Below are 24906 nucleotides of genomic sequence, written 5' to 3'. Positions count from 1 at the left end.
CTTTACTGACAAAAGTAACCTGTCTACTTATAACATTTAATGACATACTATTATTGCAATGCATGAATGTACATGCTGTACAGTATAACTCATTGCGGGTGTTCTACGGGTATTGGGTGTTGGGATATAGCCAACAGGATACCGAAGATGTACAACTGCAATGCAATGTGATACTTGGATCCCAGTGCGCACCTCACAGCCCTTTTCAATGATCAATAGACTTATGTCGATGATACTGTAGATCACATGCGTTATTATTAGCACACGGGTGTTAAAGGGCGAGCTGTCGGACTGATGCAACTTCTGTGCAGAACAGGGCTGTGTGGAATCGTGACTGAGACCAGCGCGTCCCATCTCTATGTGGTGATTCACTGAGGCGCAGGCACTGCAGCAGCAGCAGCAGCAGCAAGGCTCTGTCCTATTGAGCTACAGTGTAGCATCTTCCGCTTACTGTCCCTGTGATTCTGGGCTAACATGAGCTTCTGTTCCTTGCACCCAGCTGCTCTGCTGCTCTTTTGGGTGTTTTTCTCCGTGGCTTCCCCGGGCGTTACAGAGAACAAAGCAGGTACAGTAAATGTCCTCCTTCCTCCTACACCGAGCTCGGTGACCGCTGTTGCGGGGTTTCTGCCCTTGAAAGGCTGGGAGGTGAATGGAGAGCACTGCTATCGTTCCTGATGATCATCTTCCAGCAGAACCTACAAGACAAAGGCATCATCGGATTTAAAGTGCATTTGTACTTGTATTAGGCTGTGACAAATGTAATTAGTTTAATATCAATCGTATACAAATTAACCTAGTAGTTAGAAATCAGTATTTATTGGATCTGCATAGTCTGTTTAAATTAGATTTTTTTTATACCAGGTTAATAAATGTGCAGAATGTAAAGTGAAACCTTAGCAGACACAGTACATGATGTTTCTCAATTAGCTTTTACTTTTCCACCATAGAAATGTGATTGGCGTGTTCATGCTGAACACGTACTGTAGGACTGGTCTTGGTATTAGATATTAGGAATACATTGCATTATTCATCTATTCACACAGGACCAAGGGGGCTATGTATCAAGGTACTTACTGTAAAAGAGGATCCAGACGCAAAGCATTATTACATATTTAGAGGAACTCACATCACCTTAGATTTAGTAGAGTAGATTGGTGTAAATATAGTGGAAAAAATAATAAAGGTAGACTATATACCTCCCATTTTCTCATTATATAGTGTCAGGTAACTTCTCCTGTAACTACTCCCCCAAAAACAAGTTCACTGCAAACAATTGAATGGTGTTTCTTTGTACATAGGCCCCCAAACTGTTATAATTAATAGTGTACCTTCATTAAACTCACTGTTTCCACCCATGGGTTGAAGTTCAATGGTACTAGAACATTGGTGGGCAGACCTCAACCGGTGACCACCCCAGCAGACCGCTCTCCCTCTTTCACCCCTCTCGCCCTCTCGCCCTCTCGCCCTCTCCCCATTGCAGTGTGGAAATGTTGTTGGTGTAATAATTCCCAGTGTAAGGAGAGGATTGGGACAGTATTAATCAGTGTGCCAGCATTAAGAAGCTGACAGGAGGGGAGAAGCTAATACATATATATGTGGATAAAGTGAGGCCCATTTGAGGGATCAAGGACCGCACACACAGGTGGAACTAGGTATTTTTGCGCCTGGGGCAAGTCCCACTAACTGCACCCTCCCCCCCAATTTATAGAACCCGTTTCTCTATCTTTTCTCCCTCTCTCCCCTTTCCATCACTCCACCGCTCTTGCCTCTTCACTCTCCCTCATCTATGAGGCTCTTCTCTGTCTCCTCTTTTCTCTCTCTGCCCCTTCTTTCTCCCCTTCTCTCTCTCTTTCTCTATTCCCCCCTTTCTATCTCTCTTTCTTTCTCTCTCACCTTTCTCTGTCCACTCCTTTCTCTCCTCATCCCTTTTGTCGCTCTCTTCCCCCCTTTCTCTATCTCTCCGCCCCCTTCTCTTCCTCTCCTCCCTTCTGTTCCCCCATTTCTCTCTCTCCTCTTTCTGTCCCACCCCTCTTCTCCAACTTTAAACTCTCCCCTCCTCTCTCTTTCTCTCTGAGACACCAGACTTTGGGACTGACTTCCATACTTCCGCCTTATCGCCACACTTTCCCACTGCTCCAGCTGTCACAGCCAGTCTGACCTGCACCTGCTAAGGCCTTGTCCAGGGTGGCACTGAGTTGGCGGGCGCACTCACGCTGGACGCGATGAAACACATTGCGGCAATGTGTGTGGCCAGCGTGAACAAGCGACTGAGCATTCGCTCGCCCGTCACGTGAGTGGTTCGCCCAATGAGGGCGAACCAACTCTGAGACGTCTTGGCCGCGCCCCTCGACACGCCCCCCTTCCCGTGCGTGCACCTAGCCGGCCACAAATCGCCCAGCCGAGAAGAGCACAGCGCGCCCGCTCCCTGCTTAGCCGCAGCCTAAGAGGCTGTGCCTGGGACAGCTGCCCCGCTCGACCCCCCTTATTTCCGCCTCTTTCTGCACATGTGGCAGGTTAACAGGTCTGAAACTGTAAATAACTGTAAATAAAAACAGCTGTACCGTTTAAATATAATTTTATAAAGCAGTGCTTCTCCGTACCCCTACTACAATTGCACTTTAACATTTGAGTGGAAACTGTATTTTTTTTTAAAGATAATTTCTCACTTTCTGTTGTCAGAGAATACATATTGCTCAAACACCTATAAAATGAGTTGGACGTAATTTCCCTTTATTTAGTAGGTCTAGGATTTCTTGAAAGCAGGCACAATGCAACTACTTTAACGCACTTCGACCGGAATTTCTCAATATTTATACAAACAAAAGACAGGGGTGCCCAATGCTACATCTAATTGACAAAACATATAAAGTAATAAGTATAAAGTTTAAATACTTCAAAAATAATAATAATATTTACTTGGTTATTTAGTTAAACCCTTTGGCCAAAGCGTCATAAGCTTGCATACCAACGTCAAGGTATGTGTGTTAATTTTCTCTATATTTAGCCAATGGTAATCGATTTATTTTTGATGTTATAGTTAAATGTGACACACAGTAGTGTACTAAACCTTTCCTAGTGTTTAAAGTATATCACCTGGGATATAAAGATACAGTATAGCGAAAGACATTTGCAATCTACACCTTAAAGTTTATTTAATGATTTAAGAAATCACTATTTCTTTAAAGATAGGGCTTAAATGGGAGGAGTTGCTTGCTTTTCATTGAACCCTTTTTTTGATTATTACATGGGAATTCCCACAACCATCCTGAGTCAGTTATAACAGTCAGACTTATTTAGTGGGGAACCAATGCATTGGTGGGCAATGTATGTTCCTTTTGAGGACTCAGTGGCCCTTTAAGTACAGTATATCATGTGGTCCACCACTGAAGTAATGCTTCCAGATATCCATGAAACAGTCCTAGGAATTAGGTTACCTATTGGAGATTTGCATTAGTGCTTTTTTAGACTTCGCTGAATAATGGCTTTATTCAATAAATAGTGGTAGCAATAGTAATTTAAAACAAAGTAACTTCAGTGGTATTGCAGGGTTCTAAGCCCTGGGCTGTAGTGATATCTTAGTAGTAATGTCACTGCCTAGTGGGTGAACCCAATTTCAATCCTGTGCCTCAGTTACCAAAATTAGGCTGAGTCCCCGCTGGCGCTGAGTGCGCTCATGCTTGGTGAGCGCTCCAAGCATGAGTGCCGGGTGTCCTGCTTGTACGCGGGGAGGAGCATTGTGGGTAATTGAGCGCGCGGGTAAGTATAGTTTTTTTGTTTACCTAAGCGCCGATCGCGGGTGAGCATGTGTGCCCGCACACGAGCGCCGTGCGCACTGCGTGCGCGGGGACTTACATATATCTATATATGCGCTAGCGCTAGCGGGGACTTAGCCTTAGATTGTTAGCCAGGGACTTATTTTTTTTTTTTATAACTTGTATTTTATTCAAATATTTTTTTGCGTAAGAAATATAATAAAACATACATTACATAGTTACTTTGTGCATCGTAATAAAATAAATACAATCTTTGAAACATTGTGCTGTATATAAAGTGGGGGTTCCACGACTTTTCGCGCCCTACTGAGCCGTGGAAAATGGGGTTGAACCGGGGTTGAGGGGGGAAAAGAGGGGGGAAAAAAAAAAGAAAAAAAAAAAAAAGGGGGGGGGGGGGGGAGGTGGGGAAGGGGGAGGAGGGTTAGGAAATGGCAGGGGGGATAGGGAAAGGAGGTAATTGATTACTAGATGTTGGTATCGCCGGGTCACGAGAGATACTCCAGTTGTCAGTCGTAGAATGAGTAAGCTGGTGCCTGAGTGTTGAAGTATATAAGATAGAGCGGGATCTTTGAAATCGCTCACTCCTACAGGAGAACGCATCTACCATTATCAATGCCAAATTGTGTTACGCTCAACCCCGGGGATGTCTGTCTGTGCTAACCAAGGCAGCCAGACGTTTAGATAATTGTCACCAGTGTCGTTAACCAGACTCGTTAACTTTTCCATCTGGCAGATAAACCATAATCGATTTCGAATCTTTGGGATGTTTGGTATGTCGGGGCGTTTCCATAGTGCTGCGATCTCACACCTCGTTGCAATTGCAAAATGAGAAATTAATTTATTTTGGGATTTTGTTAGATCTTTTAGAGGTCTGTTCAGGAGGAACAGCCAAGGATCTGGGGGAATAGTGAAGTCAAAAATCCTCTGTATCCAATTTCTAATCTGGTCCCATATTTGGGCTATTCGTGGGCAAGACCACAGCATATGTAACAAGTCGGCCGTTCCTCCGCACTGTTTGGGGCATAGGGGGGAGGAACCTGGCACGAACTTAGATAATTTGAGTGGGGTGAGGTACCACCTCATGAGTACTTTATATGCGTTCTCCTTTAGTGTGGTGCAAATAGAGCTTTTGGCTGTGGCTAAAAATATGGTGTTCCAATCGTCCTCCTCTAGAATCTCTCCTAGGTCCGTCTCCCATTGGTTTCTAAAAGCAGGGGTGTGTTGGTGTGATGCTGAGAGATCGACTACTTCTTTATATATCGTTGATATAAGTCCCTTAGTGTCGGTTTCTGCCCGACAGAGCTTTTCGAATTTAGTCAGGGGGGGGTATGGGGCCAATTTGTTGTAGAATGCTCTTATCTGGAGATATTTAAAGAATTCTGAGTGGGGGATATTTTGTTCTGATCTGATGTGTTCGAATGTTTTAATTTTAAGATCAAAACCCTCTAGGTCCTTGATCCTATTGTATCCTTTTGATCTCCATACTGAACAATTACTGCCTATTAGACCAGGTGCGAACCTCGGATTATTCCATATGGGGGACATTAGGGAATTAACTGATGTAAGAGAGTTCTTAATTTTGGAAGCTTCCCAGATCGACAACGAGTTAGTCATTGAGGTGAGCGGCAGACCTATGTGTTTTCTTGAGTTTTTAGGTAGCCAAATTAAACTGCTAAGGTCCAATGGGGAACTAGCAGCACCTTCCAACTCCACCCATCTTTTCAATTTAGGGTCGGAGTGCCAATGTATAATATGACTTAATTGAGCCGCTTTATAATACGATAACAGGCAGGGTACCGCCAAGCCTCCCGCTAACACAGATCTTTTCATATTTATTTTATTGACTCTCGGTTTTTTCCCCTTCCAGATGAATTTGGATATTTCAGACTGAAGTGAGAGTATATCCTTCAGTCTGAGTGGCACTGGCAGGGTTTGGAAGAGGTATAGGATACAGGGTAGTAGGTTCATTTTGATGCTATGTATCCTACCTATCCATGAAATTTGCTTGGAGGCCCATCTGGAGAGGTCTTTTTTTAAGGAACGAATTAGGTTGGGATAATTTGCGGAATAGATATTTTTAGCGTTTTTTGTAATTTGAATACCTAGGTATTTTATGGATTTCTTTTGCCAATTAAACTGGAAGTTGAGCTTTAACAATTTCTCGGTGTGACTAGGGAGATTAATGTTTAGAGCTTCTGATTTGGATTGGTTGATTTTGAATCCAGAGACTTTGGAAAATCTGTCAAGTAGGTCAAATAGGTTTGGGAGGGAAGTGAGGGGCTTTGAAATTATTAATAAGATATCATCTGCGTACAGGGCCGCCTTATGAGTTTGTGAATATACGTTTAACCCTGAGATATCTGGGTTGTCTCGGATGTGTGCCGCCAGAGGTTCAATACATAGGGCAAACAGGAGAGGGGATAAAGGGCACCCCTGTCTCGTGCCGCTCTGAATCTGGAATGGGAGAGAGGGGAAACCCTGATGTATAACCTTGGCTGTTCGGCCTGAGTATAGAGACATAATTGCTCTGCTCACCTGATCCCCGAATCCAAATGCTGCGAGCGTTTCCTTAAGATATGGCCAGTCAATCCTATCAAAGGCTTTTTCTGCATCCAGACTTAATAGCATACTTTGGGTGTTATTTTTATTTGCCAATTCTAGCAGATCAATAAATCGTCGGGTATTATCCGCTGCCTACCTTCCTTTTATGAAGCCGACTTGATCTGGGTGTATTAGTCTGGGTAGGATTGTACTCAATCTGTTGGCCAGGAGTTTAGCAAATAATTTGATATCTGTATTGATTAATGATATAGGTCTATAACTTGTACAATGCAACGGATCTTTCCCAGGCTTATGTATGAGAGATATAGACGCCCGCAGCATATCTCCGGGGATTGGGGCTCCCGCTAAGATAGCGTTGAACATGTGGAGCAGCCTTGGGGCAAGTAATTCTGAGAATTTCTTATAGTAGAGCCCTGAAAAGCCATCCGGACCTGGTGCCTTTGAAGATTTGAGTTCTTTGATAGCCTGTGACACTTCTTCCAATGTGAAGTCAGTACACAGCTTGTTGCTTTCGCTCTCTGTTAATCTCTCTAGTTTTGAGCTGGCTAAGAAATCTCTTAGAGCCTTGCTCGTTTTGCTGTTATGTGCCACTTTCTTCCCATCATATAAGGAGCCATAGAAAGAGCCAAATTCTTCTACTATCTTTTGGGGGTTGGATGTGTGGATGTCAGATTTTAAGCGTAAAGCTTGGATATTAAACTTAGATTGTCTATCTTTTAGCGCGCGGGCTAGCATCGTATCCGGCCTGTTAGCTTTTTCATAAAACTTCCTCTTTGACCAGCTTAGTGAGTTGTCGGCCCTGGAAGTTAATAACATGTTTAGTTCAATTTTGGTATCTTTTAATGTCTGAAGTGTTTGTTTGTTTGGGTGAGACTTGTGAGATACTAGTAGAGAGTGGAGTTTGTCTTGGAGAATAATAATTTTAGCGTCTCTCTCCCGTTTTCTTTTAGCGGTGATGCTGATTAGTAGACCCCTCAGTGTAGCTTTGTGAGCTTCCCAAAGAGTAATATGGGATTCCACAGAGCCTGTGTTAAGTTTAAAGAATTGATCAATATCTTGACCTATAGCATCACAGAGTGCGGGTATCTTTAGGATTGATTCATTTAGTTTCCAGTTCGCCCCTGGTCTAAAGGCCTGAATTTTAGTGCACCGTAGCTCTATAGGTGCATGGTCGGACCATGAAATATCATAGATCTCAGAACGAGCGACCATAGGGACCAGTTGACCCGAAATGAAGAAGTAGTCGATTCTGCTATATGTTGTGTGTGGATGAGAGTAAAAAGTATAATCCTTACTCGTCGGATGTGTCTCTCTCCAAATGTCCACTAATTGGTTATCTTTTAGGTTTTTAAGTAGGGAGGAGTGAGCTTTTTTGTTGTCTGAGTCCTTTCCCCCTGATCTATCTAGGGAAGCTTGTATTACTATATTGAAATCACCTGCGAGGATTATGCTGCCTTGGGATATTGAGCGCAGAATTCGGAAAAATTTATTGAAGAATGTAGCATCTTGTACACATGGGGCATATAAGGATGCTAAGGTGATATGTTGTTCGTGTATAGTACCTACAAGGATTAGAAAACGTCCTTCCGCGTCTTTTTTCACTGTTTTGGCTACGAATGGAGTTTTATTGCTAAAGAGTATAGCTACACCGCCTTTTTTGGTGGACGCCGAAGCTGTATAGAACTGGGAGAAGCCCTTGTCTAGGAATTTAGGTGTATTGTTTTTACTAAAGTGTGTCTCCTGGAGGAGCAATATTTCAGCCTGTTTTCGTCTATAATCAGAGAAGGCTAGTCTTCTTTTAATTGGGCTATTAAAGCCTTTAACGTTGTGTGAGATTAAGTTTAATGCCATTGTGCAATATGGAGGAGGTACGATGTGTCGTATGATGGGTACTTACTGTTATCAATGCCCGAAGTGGTCTTAGCTTTGTCTTTTTCTGCCCGCGTCTGGAGCGTGACCCTTGGATCCTTGAGTCTTAGGAGTGTGGTTGGGGGGGGGAGGGGGTGGGGAGAGGTTGAACATACTGGGAAAGCTACATGGGGGAAAGAGCAAAATAAATTAAGTAATGTGCAACATATGCAAAGTAAAAAAAGGTAGGGGAAAAAAGGGAAGACAAGAGCTCGCCTCGGGGGCCCCCGAGGACGGCTCCTGGGCCTAGAGGGAGGGACTTCAGGTCTCATCACCTGGATGAGCCTGCCTCCAAAAATGGAGTCAGATCTCCCTAGGTCTTGAGGTTGGTCCCGTAAACTAGGGGACCAGGTTAGAGAAGGCATATGCCACGACGAGGCTGGGCCCGCCGGCACTCCTCTACTGGGAAAACAAATCAAACTTGCGGCAAATAGCTCGAACATATTAAACAGGTATTAAACAGATTATATACCCTAAACTGTGAACTGTAAGTACAGAATTTTGGCTCTTTCTGTAGGTGAGTATAAAGCGTATTGCGAAAACCGCCCAGATCCCGCCAGAGTCTTTGAGCCCAGACCTCCTACGGCTATGATTAATCCCGATTGGGAGAATAGCCTAGGTAACTGGAGAATGTATTAAAGTATATTGTCTGTCATCTGGCTCCGCCTAAGTATACATAAACCTACCGCTGGATAAACAAGCATGTGTATACATACTAAAGTATGGGGGAACGAACGTGAGGGAGGACACCTAAGGACTGAATATAGTGATAGCTGCTTATAGTGGGATCAGTATAGATAGTAAAATTTCCTGCAATAGAAAATGTAGTTATTGTGTAAGTAATGAGTTAAGGATTGGATTATATATTTTGGAAGCCTTGGGGAGTATAGTTCATGAAGAGATTCCCAACCCATCTGCGATGCAGTCGAAGAGAGAGTGTGCCTCCTCGGATCTCTCCCTGCTAGGTAAAAGCCAGATGTTTCGGCTATATTGTGGTGATGAGCCAGAATCAAAATATATATCTATACATATATATGTGCATAAATGCACTCTTACATGCACACATATATACGTACATACGTATCCACATATATACATCACACACATCACACATATCCCCGAACATACAAACTCACACATATATACATACATCTGTACATATATATTCATACATAGGCACACCTACACATATACATATATACTCACACATACATACACATACAGACATATAAACGCATATATACGCTCATGTACATACATATATATATACTTATCCATACATGCACACATACACACATACACAGGTATATATATACTCACACATACATATAAACACATATGTGCACATATATATATACACACGCACATATATACAAACACATATACTCATATATACACACACATATACATATGCATAAACATACACGTGCACACATACATACATACATACGCACATATACATAAACATATATACTCATACATATACATATACATACATATGTACAAATGCATACATACCCACGCACTCATACTTATATACGAACGCATATATACATACACCCATATACACTCATATGTATATAACTATGTAATGTATTAGATTATTAGTTTATTAGTTTGTTAGTGTGTGGTGTACAGTGTAGGTGTGAGTGAGGTGGATACTGGGGAGAATGCTGCTATGTTGAATTTCTTCTTCTCTCTGCTCGTCTGGCATCCGGCTTCCTCCTTTCAGCTTGGGCTCTTCCTGCATCCGGGTCCTCGATGACGTCAGCGGCATCCAGCGGCAGCCATCTTGGTGGTGGCGTCGGATCCCTTAAGGAAACTCCGATCTCGCGAGACCTCGTGACGTCAGCGGCAGCCATCTTGGTGGTGGCGTCGGATCCCTTAAGGAGACTCCAATCCCGCGAGTCCTCGGTGACGTGAGCGGCATCCAGCAGCAGCCATCTTGGTGGTGGCGTCTGATCACTCAAGGGAACCCTGATCCCGCGAGAGGGAGCAGCGCGACGGCGACGTCATACCTGGCTTCGCGCCATCCTCACTGCAGCTCCCGCGCCGGACCAGGGAGGACCAGGGAAAGATGGCTGCCGCTCGAAAGTGGTGTGCGGCTCAGCTCCAGGCGGCGATCAGGGTTTTGAGAGCGTAGGTAGGTCGGGACAGCGGCGGGGAGGGGTATTCTGCGCCAACAGTTCATTATTTGTATCAGGAATCAGGGAAGCTGGTTTATTCTGATCCTGATGCCTCAGGGGCAGTCATCCCCTTAGGTTTGTTGGTTCCCACTTTGGACCAGGAGGGGCTGGTAGATGTGGAAGGGGGGTTTGGTAATGGGGAACCCGGTGTGCTTCGGGTGGTTCTGGGGATGCCTAATTTGGTTAGGAAACTCTCCCCATCCTCCGGATTCTTTAGTGTATGGGCTACTCCGTTCTTGATGCTAAGAAGGGCACAGGGAAACAGCCACCTATATTTAATGTTGTTGTCTCTCATTACACGTGTGGTGGGGGCCAGGGCTTTTCTCTTCAAAAGGGTAGCTGGGGCTAGGTCTTGGTATACCTGAAGCTTAACTCCTTCAAACTCCAGTGACCTGGCCTCTCGGGCAATTCTGCACACTTCTTCCTTTGTGCGGAAGTGGTGAAATCTGGTGACAATATCCCTGGGGGGGTCCCCGCTCTGCGGTTTCCCACGGAGAGCTCTGTGGCAGCGGTCTAGCCTTAACTCTGCCTCCTGTTTGTCCGGGAAGAGGTGCTCTAGCCACCTGAGGGTGAAATCTTCTGGGTTATTGATGCTTTCTGGCACTCCACGTAATCTAATGTTGCATCTCCTGTCACGATTCTCTGCGTCTTCTGCTTTATCCTCCAGGAACTTAACTTTGTCAGTCAGAGAGGATATTTGTTCTTGTGTATGGGAGATGGCAGCCATTGATTCATCAGCCTTTGTTTCAAGAGTGTCAGTTCTTTCACCCAGGGCATCAATGTCTTTCCTGAGGGCCCAAAGTACAGATTTGAAAAACTTTTTCATATGTGAACAGAATTCTTTTAAGTCCTTTCTTAAGTCCTTTCTGCGAACCACTTCTTCATCTCCTTCATCTTCCGTGAAGGGATCTGCCTCCGGGTCATCTATAGCAGGGTGGGGGGGAGACACCATTTTATTCTGCTTATCTGCTGGGGGCACTGTTTTCCGCTTAAAATATGTAGAAACTGGCTGGCTTTTGGTGCGGGCAGTTCTGCCTGAGGCCATCTCTGCAGGTTTATAAAACTTTTGCTGTATAGTGAGCCGGGGAGTGATTGAAATTGCCGCTTTTATTATGTTTAAGAATGCCGACGGGTGAGGAGCTCTGGGATCAGGACTCCATTCACCTCGGTGTAGCTCCGCCTCCTTCGCCAGGGACTTATTTTGATTGAATAATTATATGTACAGCTCTGCACATTATCAGCACTATATAAAATATTTTTTTCTTTTAAATATTATTTCTAACCCTTGTTTAGTGATTGAGGGCCAAGAAAGCCACATATTTCAATGATCTAATATACCATAAGGATGGCCGATAACCTTTTTCAGTGCTGGTGACCCGGCAGCACCAGAGTGCCAACAGAAATCCGGAACATCAGCGTCATATGATTGCTCCTGGAGTGATCATGTGATGTGTCTGGTCAAACCTGCCTGGAAATGAGCTTTGTTTGTTCAATTGTGTTCTTGTAGGTACGGTAATTGCATCTGTATGTCATTACAGTACACTGTGCAGTCACTTACATGCAAATGATTGATGTTGAGAGTAGTTTATGTAGCACATGGAGATGTGCAAAATTTGGTTTGCAAATTCTTTTTCACACTGTGTGCTCATTTACATGTAATTTCCCAGAATCCCTAGCTGTAGTGGAATCACTGTATGATATGAGATAATGGTGACAAGCAGGGTGTCAGACCTTTCCGAGACATGAATGTGCTATTTTAATTAGCTGTACACGGTGCAGTGGAAGTTTTTTGCCACTTTTTACCCACCTTAACTTAAAAAATGTTTACAAATTCATCAAAAATGGTTAGCCACAAAGTTCTGGTGAAATTGTCAAATCTCACCAGACAATCTATATTCTATATATACAGATAACACCCAGAGTCTAAAATATATATTATTCCTTCATTTTCTCTCTCGATTAGGGAAATTGTTCACACATCTGTAGTAGCGCAGTAGGTGAAATGCTTATTAAAGTACAAATAATACGGTACAGCTTGTTACAGCAGAATCCTGCAGTGATATTTACTATCAGATTAGAGGTGTAGATTAAATTCTGACCATTATCACTGTTCAAAATAAATTCAGATTGTTTTGCCGTTTTATTCTTTCCTAGGTCCTGATGTGGCTGCACATACTGATCAGAAAAATGATGAAAGTGTTACTAACCACACAATCATCAAGCATAGCATATTCCTATCAGGTAAAGGGGTAATTTAACTTTACTTTAAAATGAGACAATGTTCTTATTAGCTTCTGTGTTTAGCAAAAGTGTATAAGGCCAATAATAAAGCAGTATAGTTTATTTACATAGAAACAAAAAGAGTGTCAGGGTTTTGCACTAGTGCAAAAAACGTTGCATTGAAAGGTTATAGCTCAATGAATGATCTTTAGTTGTGGTTCTCTCAAAGATATAGATCTGATGCACCTGTAAGTTCTATTTAGTCCCTCCATTATTTCTTCCATATTTTCTTTTTCTGGAACATCTTTCTTCCATCTGATAAAAGACTAATTTAAATGAGTATTTCCATCAAGCTTAAGTACTATAGTAGCATAAACCATTTCCCCCTTGTGGGGGCTCTCAGTCTTTCCATCTTGAAAAGCTGAGGGATTATTGCTATTTGCAGAACATTTTTGCTCCTTGTAAATAATGGGATGTTAAATACTGTATCATCAATCCACTGGCATATGTACTTACCTGGAAATTTACAGTGACACTTGTTCAGTGGCAATGTTACAGTGTTACAGTGACAATGTTCAAGAACACTCACATCAAATGTTGTCCTCAGAAACATTAGGTTAACTGTTGTTTGTGGGTTTTATTAACACCTAATGTATATACAGTAGATAATAATTGAGCATAAAGTCTTTCTGACCTAGCAGTGGGTACCTGCAGTTTCAGTTATCTTTACATTTGAGGGTGTATAATTTAATTGCCAACCGTTAATGATCCAGCTATTAATGTCATTTTTGTAACTGTGCCAGGCCTCTGTACTTCACTTCTTAACGATTATCTCGAAGTTCAGCTTTTTTTAAATGTTATTATCATTTGTTCCCTCTCATTCTCGTTAAGCTTTTTGAATCATATATAAAGTCGCATTTGTTTCTATGGTATTATTCAAAGATGTAATAAATGTTCTCTCTATTATACAGATTTAACCTCAAAAACAGTAAAAAAATATGTAATTATTGATAGACCAACAAATCTGAAACTGGTTTGTGAGCTGATCAGTGATTCCAAAAACTTGCTAATTAATGACGTGACTTGGAGACATGGAAATGAAAAACTAAGCAGTAACCTTTATACATATAATAACACAGAGAATAAATGGGATACTTTTTACAAGTAAGTATTTTGTATTTGCAACTTGTTTATATAATGTTATATAATACATAAAATATAAGTGGAAATATATATTTCTGAAAATATAAGGACAAACATTTAGAACCATGTGTAACAATACCTAGAATTTTGATTATAATCTATAATTATTACTTTCTGTTATGTTTAGTATAACAACTATTTTTCTTTGCATGCTTATTATCAAAGGTCATTGGTGCTTCTAGATTATATGAGAACGATTATATGTTTATATGAGAACGATGGGATGCCTTTGGTTCCATTATGTTAGCAAAATATATTAGCAAAAAAAAATGAGAATTTAGACACAGGGAGTGCTTTATACATATTAACAAATGTACTGGTATACAGTAAGTACAAACAAAAACTATTTAATTGTGTAAATATATATCATATATATTTAGCTACGGGTAGTGACACAGAACAGTGTCACTCCTTAGTAATTTATATAGCTAATAGTTTGATACTAGGTAAATTGCTTTTCTTTACTGTAAGTTACTGTGTGCTGTGTATACTGTATGGTATTTGTTGTACATTTAAAAATGTATTTGCATGTCATTACATGTACTGTAAGAACTTGATTTTACAGTAGTTACCAGTGATTCATATTTTAAGTAGTATTAGCTAGCAAGACAAAGTATAACATAATTACATTTCATATACAGCATATTTATCCTTTTTGTAGATTGAATTATGTAGTATAAACAATGTAAAGTTGCGTTTCAGTGACATTTGAAACCAAAAATATTTTTTAAAGATATGAGGTAAGGGTGGCCAATTACTATGAGTACAAATCTGTATGAGCTAGAAGAAGCTGACATAATAACATTTTTGTAAAACGTGTTCTTCAAACATTATATAGTGTTCTACTGTACTTAACACTGTGTGTTCTGACTCATGCACATTGTGGCTAGTGAGTAGAGGCAGACAGCTTAAATGAATTCCTATTCAATAGAAAGGGAAGCCTCTTATTCTCTGAAATGTTTTATTGGGGGAACAAAACAGAAATAAAAAGTGACAAAGGTACAAGGGAAATACAACACAAGGTGAGGGGAACATGTAATAGAAATAGGGATAGGTAAGTAACAAAGCTTCTCACATGGAAGCAGTGGGAGAACTGTCCAGCAGGGAGGCAAGCTCTGTAAAGGCAGGAATTACCCAGACTGAGCAGGAAATAGGGGTAGGACTGAACCAAGTGACAAGGGGAGGATGGGCTGCCTAAGTCAGAGAGGAGAGGGGGGGGGTTGCCAGGGTAACAGAATGAGACCAGGAAGTGAACTGAAAGAGGAGACGGAACACTCCCTGCCTGGTATCAATATATACAACTATAATAACATATGTGAACATATAATAAATATACAATAAAACAACCGTTTTAAAGTCCATAGTCCACATTAATTCCATGGTACCGGCCGATACCACTGGGCTCCAAAGTCTCTTTGGTGAGATGGGTGCAAAGTAGGTTCACCAGTTAAGGATGGCTAGGTGGTCCATAATATTGCTTCAGGAGCCATAGAATGGGTGGGACCCATAAATGGTAATAGGGACACCCAGGGGGTGGTATCCCAAATCTTTACAGTCCCTAGATTAAAGGTCCCAATGTTCTGATTTCCTAGAGCTCAGGTAAGACACCATAACAATGTCTCTGTAGTTGTCCAGATAAAGGTTCTGGCTTTGACAATTGTGGAGAATGCAACCATAAACGTTGTCAAGGTTCTTGGGAGAGTCTGGTTGAACCTGCCTCCAGGATCATGGAGTCTGGTTCATTGAGCAATTCTAATCATGTTTTCCCAGCACAATTGGAAATTGGTAAGGCGACCACCTATTCTCATAAGGTTGTTCTTGTTGATTGTAGGATTCAACACCGAAAGGGAACTCCCTTTAGAGATATCCCTTTTTCCGCTGATGCAGCTGATCTCCTCGTCATGCATTTCTTCCTGGATGCTACTGGGGACAATATTCTATGTCTGTTATTTCACTGCCTGTGCTTAATCTCTTGCAGAGATGCCAATCATGACAGCTGTCTACTTTACCACCAAGTGTTTGCAGGAAAGAAATGGTTACATACTTGAGTTGGGCAAACGCTCGCTGGAACATTGACAATTTTGAGAAACAATTTGATCCAAGCGCATTCTTAGATGTCACATTTGTGACCAGAGCACAGACTTGAGGGAGGATCTCTGTGTATACTTTGGGATTCATTAGTTCAAATGTGTCTGCTGGAACCGATGGCATCTCATCAGGTTGTGTCAGAGACTTTGTTTCTTAAAGCCATGACGAGCATGGTCTGCAGGGTTCTGTAGGCACATATTGCCACTGATCTGGTTATGTGGATTTCCTGATTCGTTCTACTCTTTTTAGGAGATGTCTACTGGGTGAATAGAATGGAAGCGGAGCCATTCAAATGTTTGATTTGTCTTTAAATAGTTATTTTTCCATCAGCCTCAGGAAATCTTTTTCTCTCCTTTGACGAAGGTGGTTCCTCATCTTTAGTCATCTGGACTGCTGTACATTGTAGGCTATTGCCACACGTCTCTGATATAAGGAGGTCTTTGTGGGTTTCAGTGATATGATTTTGTTTCTCGGTTGCAAAGCCTTTCCATCACATAGATATGGCTAGGACATGGTTTGAAGAGGGATGCATGTCCATATTCCATAATGTTCATTCTTCGGGCATCAACGTTGTCTGATTTGTGCACTTTGTCAATGCATACGTCACCCATTACCCATCCCAGGTCATGTCTTTGGGCATACGGGGTGTTATGGGTCCATTGTGCTGTTCGCAGATTTTGTGTACCCTCAGGGTATCCATGTCGAGCAGTAGTAAATATGGGCGTCTTGTTCTAACGGTGTGATGCTATCGGCTATTCCCCTAAGGTGCGGGTGATTACATGTTGTGTCTGGTGTGTGAAATTTCCTCCTGTTCTCTACCATCTGATTACATTTTGTAAGTATAGGGTGTGGTAGCTTTATTCTACCATATATGAAACACAGGATGTAGCTGTTTGCTCTACTCCCTGTTTCCATCCATCCTGTGCTTGTTCTGAGTGTGTATGGGTAGGCGTTGTCTCGTATATTGTATAAGTCAAAGAACTCTGACCTGACTAATGATCAGTTGCTTTGATCATCGATGATGGCGTACATTCTTGTAGCCCTCTCAGGTTGTCTCTCGGGGTGTACTGCGATAAGACATATTTTGGAGTAGGATCTCCCATCATGTCCTCCACAAACCTCGGTGCACTTGGATGTGACAGATAGTGATGATATTTCCTCTTCTCACTTCTCCCCGCCAAGCTTTGTCATGGGGGTGGGGGTGTTGAGTTGGTTAGGTATAAATGTCTCTGGATGTACAGCTGCTACTTGCTTGTCACTATTACACTCTGTGCATTTGAGAGCTTCTTTACAGTCTCTGAACAAGTGATTTGTGGAAGCAAACATCAAGTTCCTTGAGTAGGGTCCTGCATTCCTCTATGGGCTTGACTCTAAACCCAATAAACTTGGTAAGTGGTTGTGGTTTCTTGTATATGGGACATTCCCTGTTTGGGTCCCCTGTTTCCTTACTTGTAGCGATAGACTGGCTAGGATGTTTATATGTTGTAGGAGACACATCTGTCCTGTTGACCAAAATAGGTGTTTTAGTGTTACCGTATCTTGTCCCTGGTCCTTCATTCTTTAAGTAGCTTGCACTAGATACTGTTGATGTACTTAGAGAGAAGCTAGGATAATTTCTTGTTTTTGCACATTCACTAATGAAGTTTGAAATGAATGAAAAGGGAGGGCATGAAACTTGCTTCTTCCTTTTGTATCTTAAACCTTGTGAGATCCATCTTTCTTGAAGATTATGTGGAAGTTTCTCCAAGATGGGTCTTACTCCACAAACTGTGTCTAGAAAGTTGAGACTTGGTAGAAATTGTCAGCCTTTGCAAACTAATTCCCGCAGCAGATAGTTACATAGTTACATAGTGGATGAGGTTGAAAAAAGACATACTGTAGGTCCATCAAGTTCAACCTATGCTAAATTTAGACAACAGATACTTTATCCTATATCTATACTTACTTACTGATCCAGAGGAAGGTAAACAAAAAACCCCATTAAGGGGAAAAATTAATTCCTTCCTGACTCCAAGAATTGGCAATCGGATTAATCCCTGGATCAACATCATTCCCATGTATACTTATTTGGTATATCCCTGTATACCTTTCCCATCTAAAAAGATGTCCAACCTTTTTTTGAACAAATCTATTGTATCTGCCAATATAAGATGTCCAAGCTCTCATAACTTTATATTGTCCCTGCCCAAGATTCTGTGAATGTTGTCAATTCTTTTGAAAAGAGTGTCTTTGGTTACCTCTGGGCTGCCATAGCACTCATCTAGTCTTTGCCATACTGGGTTAAGACCTTCTTGAGGGCTGCTCACGTTTACTGATCTGAGTCTCTTCATGTACTCTGAAGATTCTTTCCCCAACCATTTGGCTAACAGGTCAGGTCAAGTTCTTCAGTTGCTGTGATTTCCTGCCTCCTGATTACATTGTTCAATGTAGACTTCCATGCACTTAGGACAGTCATCGAACTTCATAAGTCATGTGTTGACCAGTTCACGCCGGGCCAAGTACTTAGCTAAGTCTTTCAAGCCTGATGCTTCAGTCTGTGAGTGTTGTAGAAGATGTGGGTTGTCGTATTTGGGTATTTTACTCTGTCCGCCATTTAGGTCTGCAGCGTTTAACTGTAAGGTAAAGTGTGGTTGATTCAATGCCATTGGTGTGTGTGTAGAGTATGCAATACAGCTGCGGCCGCCTTTATCCTAATGTGGCTGTAGCCGCGTCGCTCTGATAACCGTGGCAGATGCGGTCTGTTTTTTCTGGAGCGGATTTTTAGCGCTGTCTGCAATACTGCAATAATTAGTTGTCTGTGTGCGCGCGCAGTAATTGTAAATTGGAAGATTTGTACAGTATTACAAAAATGTAACGTCGCGTCTTCTTCGACTATAAAATGATCACATTTCTATATGTATTATTTAGTAATCGACACTTTTACTTCTTTTCATACTGTTTTAATATTTTACGCATGCGTGTACTGTACAGTATGTCTAATTTGAACTTTGTTGAAACGCATAGGCGTGTTACAGTATCACATTTCGGCGCATTAAACATTATGATGACATTTTGAAAATATTTATTTGAACTGATAATCCATTATACAGTGCTCTCCCCCTCGCCCCCGCACAAACACAAGGCTCAAGGATTTCAACTTCTTTTATATAGTACACCTCTCCCACACCATTCATTTGTAATGGATGGCTTTCTGGCTTGAATCTTCCCGAGCGTGGCCTTACATTCCTGCTCATGGGACCTTGTTGATTATTAATGCGCATGCGTGTATAACTTCCCATTCAATTAGAAGTTCTACAGTAGTCTGAAAATAAAAGTATTTTTTTTTTTGTTTTGTTTTTTCTTTTCTCGACATGTGCCTGCATAACAATTTTTGATATTATGAGAATCAAGTTTTACAAATATATATTTTTTCCGGTTATCGACATGGGCTTGCATAGCAATTCTGGATATTATGAGAATCAAGTTTTACAAATATCTATTTTTTTCGTTTATCGACATGGGCTTGCATAGCAATTCTGGATATTATGAGAATCAATCAGTACTGTTGCTTTTTAATTAAACACTAGTCATGCACGTTCTTTTTGAGGTGGGTGGCATAGTACTGTGATTTTTATTTGGGGGTGTGGGGATCAAAACATTATTCTGAACTGTTGAAAATATGCCTTTGAACTACAGGTAATCCTTCATACAGCTTCCGCCCCCTCCCCCCCGCACACACACATGGCTTAAGGATTTCAACTTCTTATCGACACCTCTCACAAACCATTCATTTTCAAATGGTTGGCTTTGTGGCTTTAATCTTCCCGAGTCTGCTCTCATAGTTCTGCGCCTGCGTGTAATTCTCTTTGGGACCTTGTTGATTATTAATGCGCATGCATGTATAACTTCCCATTCAATTAGAAGGCTCAAGGATTTCAACGTCTTATCGACACCTCTCACAAACCATGAGAATGACTCATCCATCCACCCCCCCCCCAACCCTTTGAAGCTTTGTTTACGGTAACGCATGCGCACATGTGGTAATCCCTTCCCGAATTTAATATGTTAATCTGATTAGTCCTTCTGGGCCCTTCAACCACTCCCCCCCAACCACTTCACACATAAGTCTTACAACGTGAATATAAATGTTTATCCACACATTCCCAAATTTAATATGTTAATCTGATTAGTCCTTCTGGCCCACCCGCCAGGGGAGGGGGGGGGTTTCAATGATTATGTTTATCGTGAATGTAAAGAAATATTTATTTTATCAGGAATAAAAAATACAAATAATGATGAATAATACAAATTTCAGTCTTTATCTTCTTTACTGTAGTTCTGCTGTTGAAAATTGAGGGCCGGGGGATAATCATGGAAGAATGAAAAATACAAATAATCATGAATAATGCAAATTTATAATAATAAAAACAGTAATACAAATTTTTAGTCTTTCTCTTCTTCGTCATGGCCACATTGCATTCTGTAGTTCATTGAGATAGGGGGTTTTGTGTAAATCATGACTGTAGATACACTATACACACAGTTCACACAATTTACACATGCTACCCACCCTCCCCCCGCCCGTTCAGCTCGTTAGACCGCATGCTGAATGGGTTAAGTGTCGATATCCCTGAGAACTGTATGCTGGTAAAGATAAATCTTCTTTTAGAGACCATGTTAAATATGGATCAACGGATGGAGAAGATGGATTAACGGATGGAGAAGATCGATAAGCGCATGGAGAAGATAGAGACAGACATAGCGGGGATACATAATTGGCTTGGAGTTCCTGTCCCTGTATGTTGGCCGCAGGAGCAGGAGGGTGGCATGGATGGGATGGATGGGACCTTCATCCTTCCATCACTAAGCGCACCCCCTCCATCAGAAGAATATGTGTTCATGTATGCCGTTGACGAGGATGACATGACAACCCCGTCAAGACTACGCCAGGAGACAAGGCGACTAAGATAGGAGGAGGAAAGCATCCTCGCAGACCACCTACCCTCGCCCGCCGCAACAAGCACAACCGCTCCCAGAATCACACCCGCTCCCAGAAGCACACCCGCTCCCAGAATCCCACCCACACATGCTAGCATTGAGACGGTGCCTGACATCATCTTGCGCGAGCTGTCCCAACCACTCGGAGAAGTATAGGTTTGCAAGTGGTGGTGTAGCCCAGTAACATGCCATGTACATTTTCAAGCACCACGTGACCTACGAAATGTACTGCGGATGGGTCCACAATGTAAATTACGAAGGGAATCAAGTCAAAAGGGCTCTTCTTGAAAATTTAAGAAAAACTATTGTGGAGGAATTGCGGCGCTATTATTCCATTACAGATCATTTGATGAAAATCGTGAGAAACTTCATCAATGGCGTTTTGCAGCATACAAGGCATCGTCCCTGGAAGGACTCACTGATGGGGATCGAATTCGCTGCATGATTCATTTTTTACTTGTTGATTGTTGTAAATTGTATTCATAAATACATGTTTTTACTTGCACCACACACCTGTAAATGTTTTGACTTGCTGTACTTCAATAAAAAAAATGTTGATTGTTTTAAATTACATTCATAAATAAATGTTTTACCTACAGTACTCCATAAATGTTTTTTGACTTACTCCACCAATAAAAAAAATGTTGATTCTTTTAAATTGTTTCATTGTGTCTCCTTTTATAACAAAAAACAGTGTTTCTAGAACATACTGTACAGTACAGTTCCATGAGGCATACTGTACAGTACTGTACTGTATACTGTAGGCATGCGCATTACATCAAAACAGTATTAAAACAATACATACTGTACTGTACGGGTATAGAATACACACTGTAATACAAGTAGAATAAATGCATACTTTTTATTTTTGGGGTTTATTATACAGTACAGTATGTAAAAAAGTATTGTATACTGTATAAAAAAAACAGCATACTGTTTCAGGTTTTCTATAAAGCTCACAGTTATTCTATCCTAATCAATAAAAATGGCACTGCCACTAAATTGTTGCCTCTGGTACAGTACGTGGATTTTTAAATCAGATTCAGCAATGTGCAGCTTCAGCAATCCATCGAAATCCGTCCATTTGGTGTTCTCCACCTGATGACAAAGTTTCTTTTTTGAGGAAAAATAAAAGTATTACTGTAATGGTTGGTTCAAATTAGTCAGTCCCCTAAAAAAGTTCCCACAGTCAGTCCCCACAGTCCCCTCGGTAAGTCCCAACAATAATTTTCTCGGGGGGCGTCTCTTGTTCTCATACATGCATGTGCATTTGCATTTCAACAAGATTCCAATGCGCATGCGCCTAGCTGTCCACCAATTGTTCAGTATCTATTGTAGAAGCTGCTCAGTCAATGATATTGCTGGACTACATTTTCGCAAATTGTGAATAAAATAATAGAACTAAATAACCATAAGCAAAGCGATTGATTACAGGAGAATCGCTTGACTGTGCATTGATATTGATATGTTAAAAAAAGAATAAAATATGGCAGATGTACTCACCATAGACTTTGCCAATCGGATGGAGCCGAGCCACTGCCAGTCCAGGATTCCTGATTATACACGTAGTTGACAGGTGACAGCGGGCCTGCTACACCTGTAGCTGGCAGCTGATGAGGCTGGAAATCGTTTTGGTACATGCAAGCTTGCTGGTATCTGTACGTGAAATCCTGCTCAGGCTGCAGGTATCTAGGCGGGGACAGACAGCAAGGGTTGCCGGTTACCTGCTTTTCACTGACGGTCGGACCGTTATTGGAAGCCGGTGCTGGCGCTGGCGCATTGCTTGCCTGGGACTGACGATTTTTAGTTGGTTTTACCATGACCTTTCGCCTTGTGAAGTCTCCATGATCAAAGATACTGGAAAATTCAGGCGCAACACACCAATAGACCAAACAAACAAGAAGACACAGATAGTCTCCCAAAGATCATTTTTTAACTGCACAGCAAGGCTGCTATATGAAATAGGGGTACAATACGCCCTGACAGATAGTTTAATAAGCTATATGGGGTACAGAAAGTAACCGCTCCCAGCACTGTGGGAGGACAGTTACCAATAAAAGCCTAGTACAGGCCAAAATAATAAAGTTTTATTAAATGCAAGAAACAACGACGCATACTCAATTAGCATAAAAACAATTAAAACGCAGGGTGATAGGTAACACCAGAGGGAAGTAGAATGAATAGTCTAATAGATAATGGATCTAGTATTCCCTAATGGTGGTAGCTGACGTCAACGTGATGACGTCATCCCGACGTACATTTTGCGTTCGGGGCTGGCGCTTTCTCAAGGTGGGAGGTCCCACCTTGAGAAAGCGCCAGCCCCGATCGCGAAACGTACGTCGGGATAACGTCATCACGTTGACGTCGGAGGTCAAGGGTGAAACCATTCTGGTGTACTGGGGGGCGGGTGTGTGTTTTTACCAGAGGCAGGTATTGCAGCCGATATACCTTTTGCGCACTGATCACCGTGAGTAGACTTTAAGTTACCACACTTACAATATGGTTTACTTTTGTTTTCCTGACACATAGACTTTATTTGGAGTTTGGCCGTCAGATTACCATTTATGTTGTGTCATTTGCATCCTGCCACTACCACTGCTAACTATACCGTTACTTACCTTGATTACACACCCTTGCTATTAACATTGGGAGGAGGCTCTATCTAGGGAGATATATATCGTTATGGTACACATATATAAAGGTGTTCCTGAGTCTTTTTAGACTTACAAGCATATGATATATACATTTACTTGTCCCCTTTTGCCTTTGGTAGATACCTCCTCACTTTACCCCACACCTAGAATCAGCTACCACCATTAGGGAATACTAGATCCATTATCTATTAGACTATTCATTCTACTTCCCTCTGGTGTTACCTATCACCCTGCGTTTTAATTGTTTTTATGCTAATTGAGTATGCGTCGTTGTTTCTTGCATTTAATAAAACTTTATTATTTTGGCCTGTACTAGGCTTTTATTGGTAACTGTCCTCCCACAGTGCTGGGAGCGGTTACTTTCTGTACCCCATACAGCTTATTAAACTATCTGTCAGGGAGTATTGTACCCCTATTTCATATAGCAGCCTTGCTGTGCAGTTAAAAAGGGATATTTGGGAGACTATCTGTGTCTTCTTGTTTGTTTGTTCTGTCAGTACTATTCCTTTGCACCGGCTGCTCCTATTATTATCGATTGGTGAGCGGTTAACTATAAGTTATTCACGCAACACACCAATACCCTCCTCTAACACCGGGTGCGGGATCAATATGAAAAAAACATGGATCGATACATAACTTTTTTCTTATTGCACGCTTCCACACACGAGCATCTGGTGAAAATTTGTAAAAGTCATAATTTTCGATAAAATATTTATAAATGTGACCAACTGTGCCCATCTTATCATCTGCTGCACTAATTGCTGACCATATTAAATAAGCGTACGTTATGTCAGGTTTTTTGAACACGGACTGCAGTGGTGTACTCATCTCTGGACCTCTCTAGACTACACTGGCGACACACTTTATTCGAGCTCGGCTAGTCCCACGAATTCGGGTATACTCGGGTGTATTGAGGTTTGTGACTGTTTTCTGCCCGAGTGCATTGCGTTATTTTCCAGGCAGGGATTGAAGCATTTTATTCCCGCTGGCTGCAATACTGCACAGTATATATATATATACTGCATTACAATTCATGAATTTATGCCATCTGGTAGACACACGAAGCATTGCAGCCTATTAAATCCTAATCATTATCATTTAACAGATCAGCCGCCCGTCAGCCAGGCATGAACCCAGGCTGGGAAGGTAAACGCAACGGGGCTTGTCAGAGGTGAGGAGCGGCGCATTCCAGGTATCTGCCAGGTACATACTGGGTATTTGCTCGAATAAAGTGTGTCGCAGCAGTATAGAACACCAGACACTTTGCATTGAGTTTTTAATATGAAACGCCTAAATAGATACAGTGTTGTAACTTCTTCAGTACCAAGGTCAATT

General features: G+C 41.7%; 1 protein-coding gene across 1 annotated transcript in view; it reads left to right on the top strand.

The window, feature by feature from the left end:
* Positions 1–396: 396 nt before the first annotated feature.
* Positions 397–24906, top strand: part of EMB (embigin) — a 65172-nt gene continuing 40662 nt past the window's right edge. The window contains exons 1-3 of the mRNA XM_075575919.1: positions 397–565; positions 12584–12670; positions 13621–13813. Of these exons, the coding sequence (XP_075432034.1) occupies positions 475–565; positions 12584–12670; positions 13621–13813 (371 nt within the window). The 5' untranslated portion in view covers positions 397–474. The remainder of the gene's footprint in view (positions 566–12583; positions 12671–13620; positions 13814–24906) is intronic.

Source organism: Ascaphus truei, chromosome 1 (assembly GCF_040206685.1).
Source record: "Ascaphus truei isolate aAscTru1 chromosome 1, aAscTru1.hap1, whole genome shotgun sequence".
Taxonomy (NCBI): Eukaryota; Metazoa; Chordata; class Amphibia; order Anura; family Ascaphidae; genus Ascaphus; species Ascaphus truei.
This window is presented reverse-complemented; position numbering and strand designations above follow the sequence as displayed.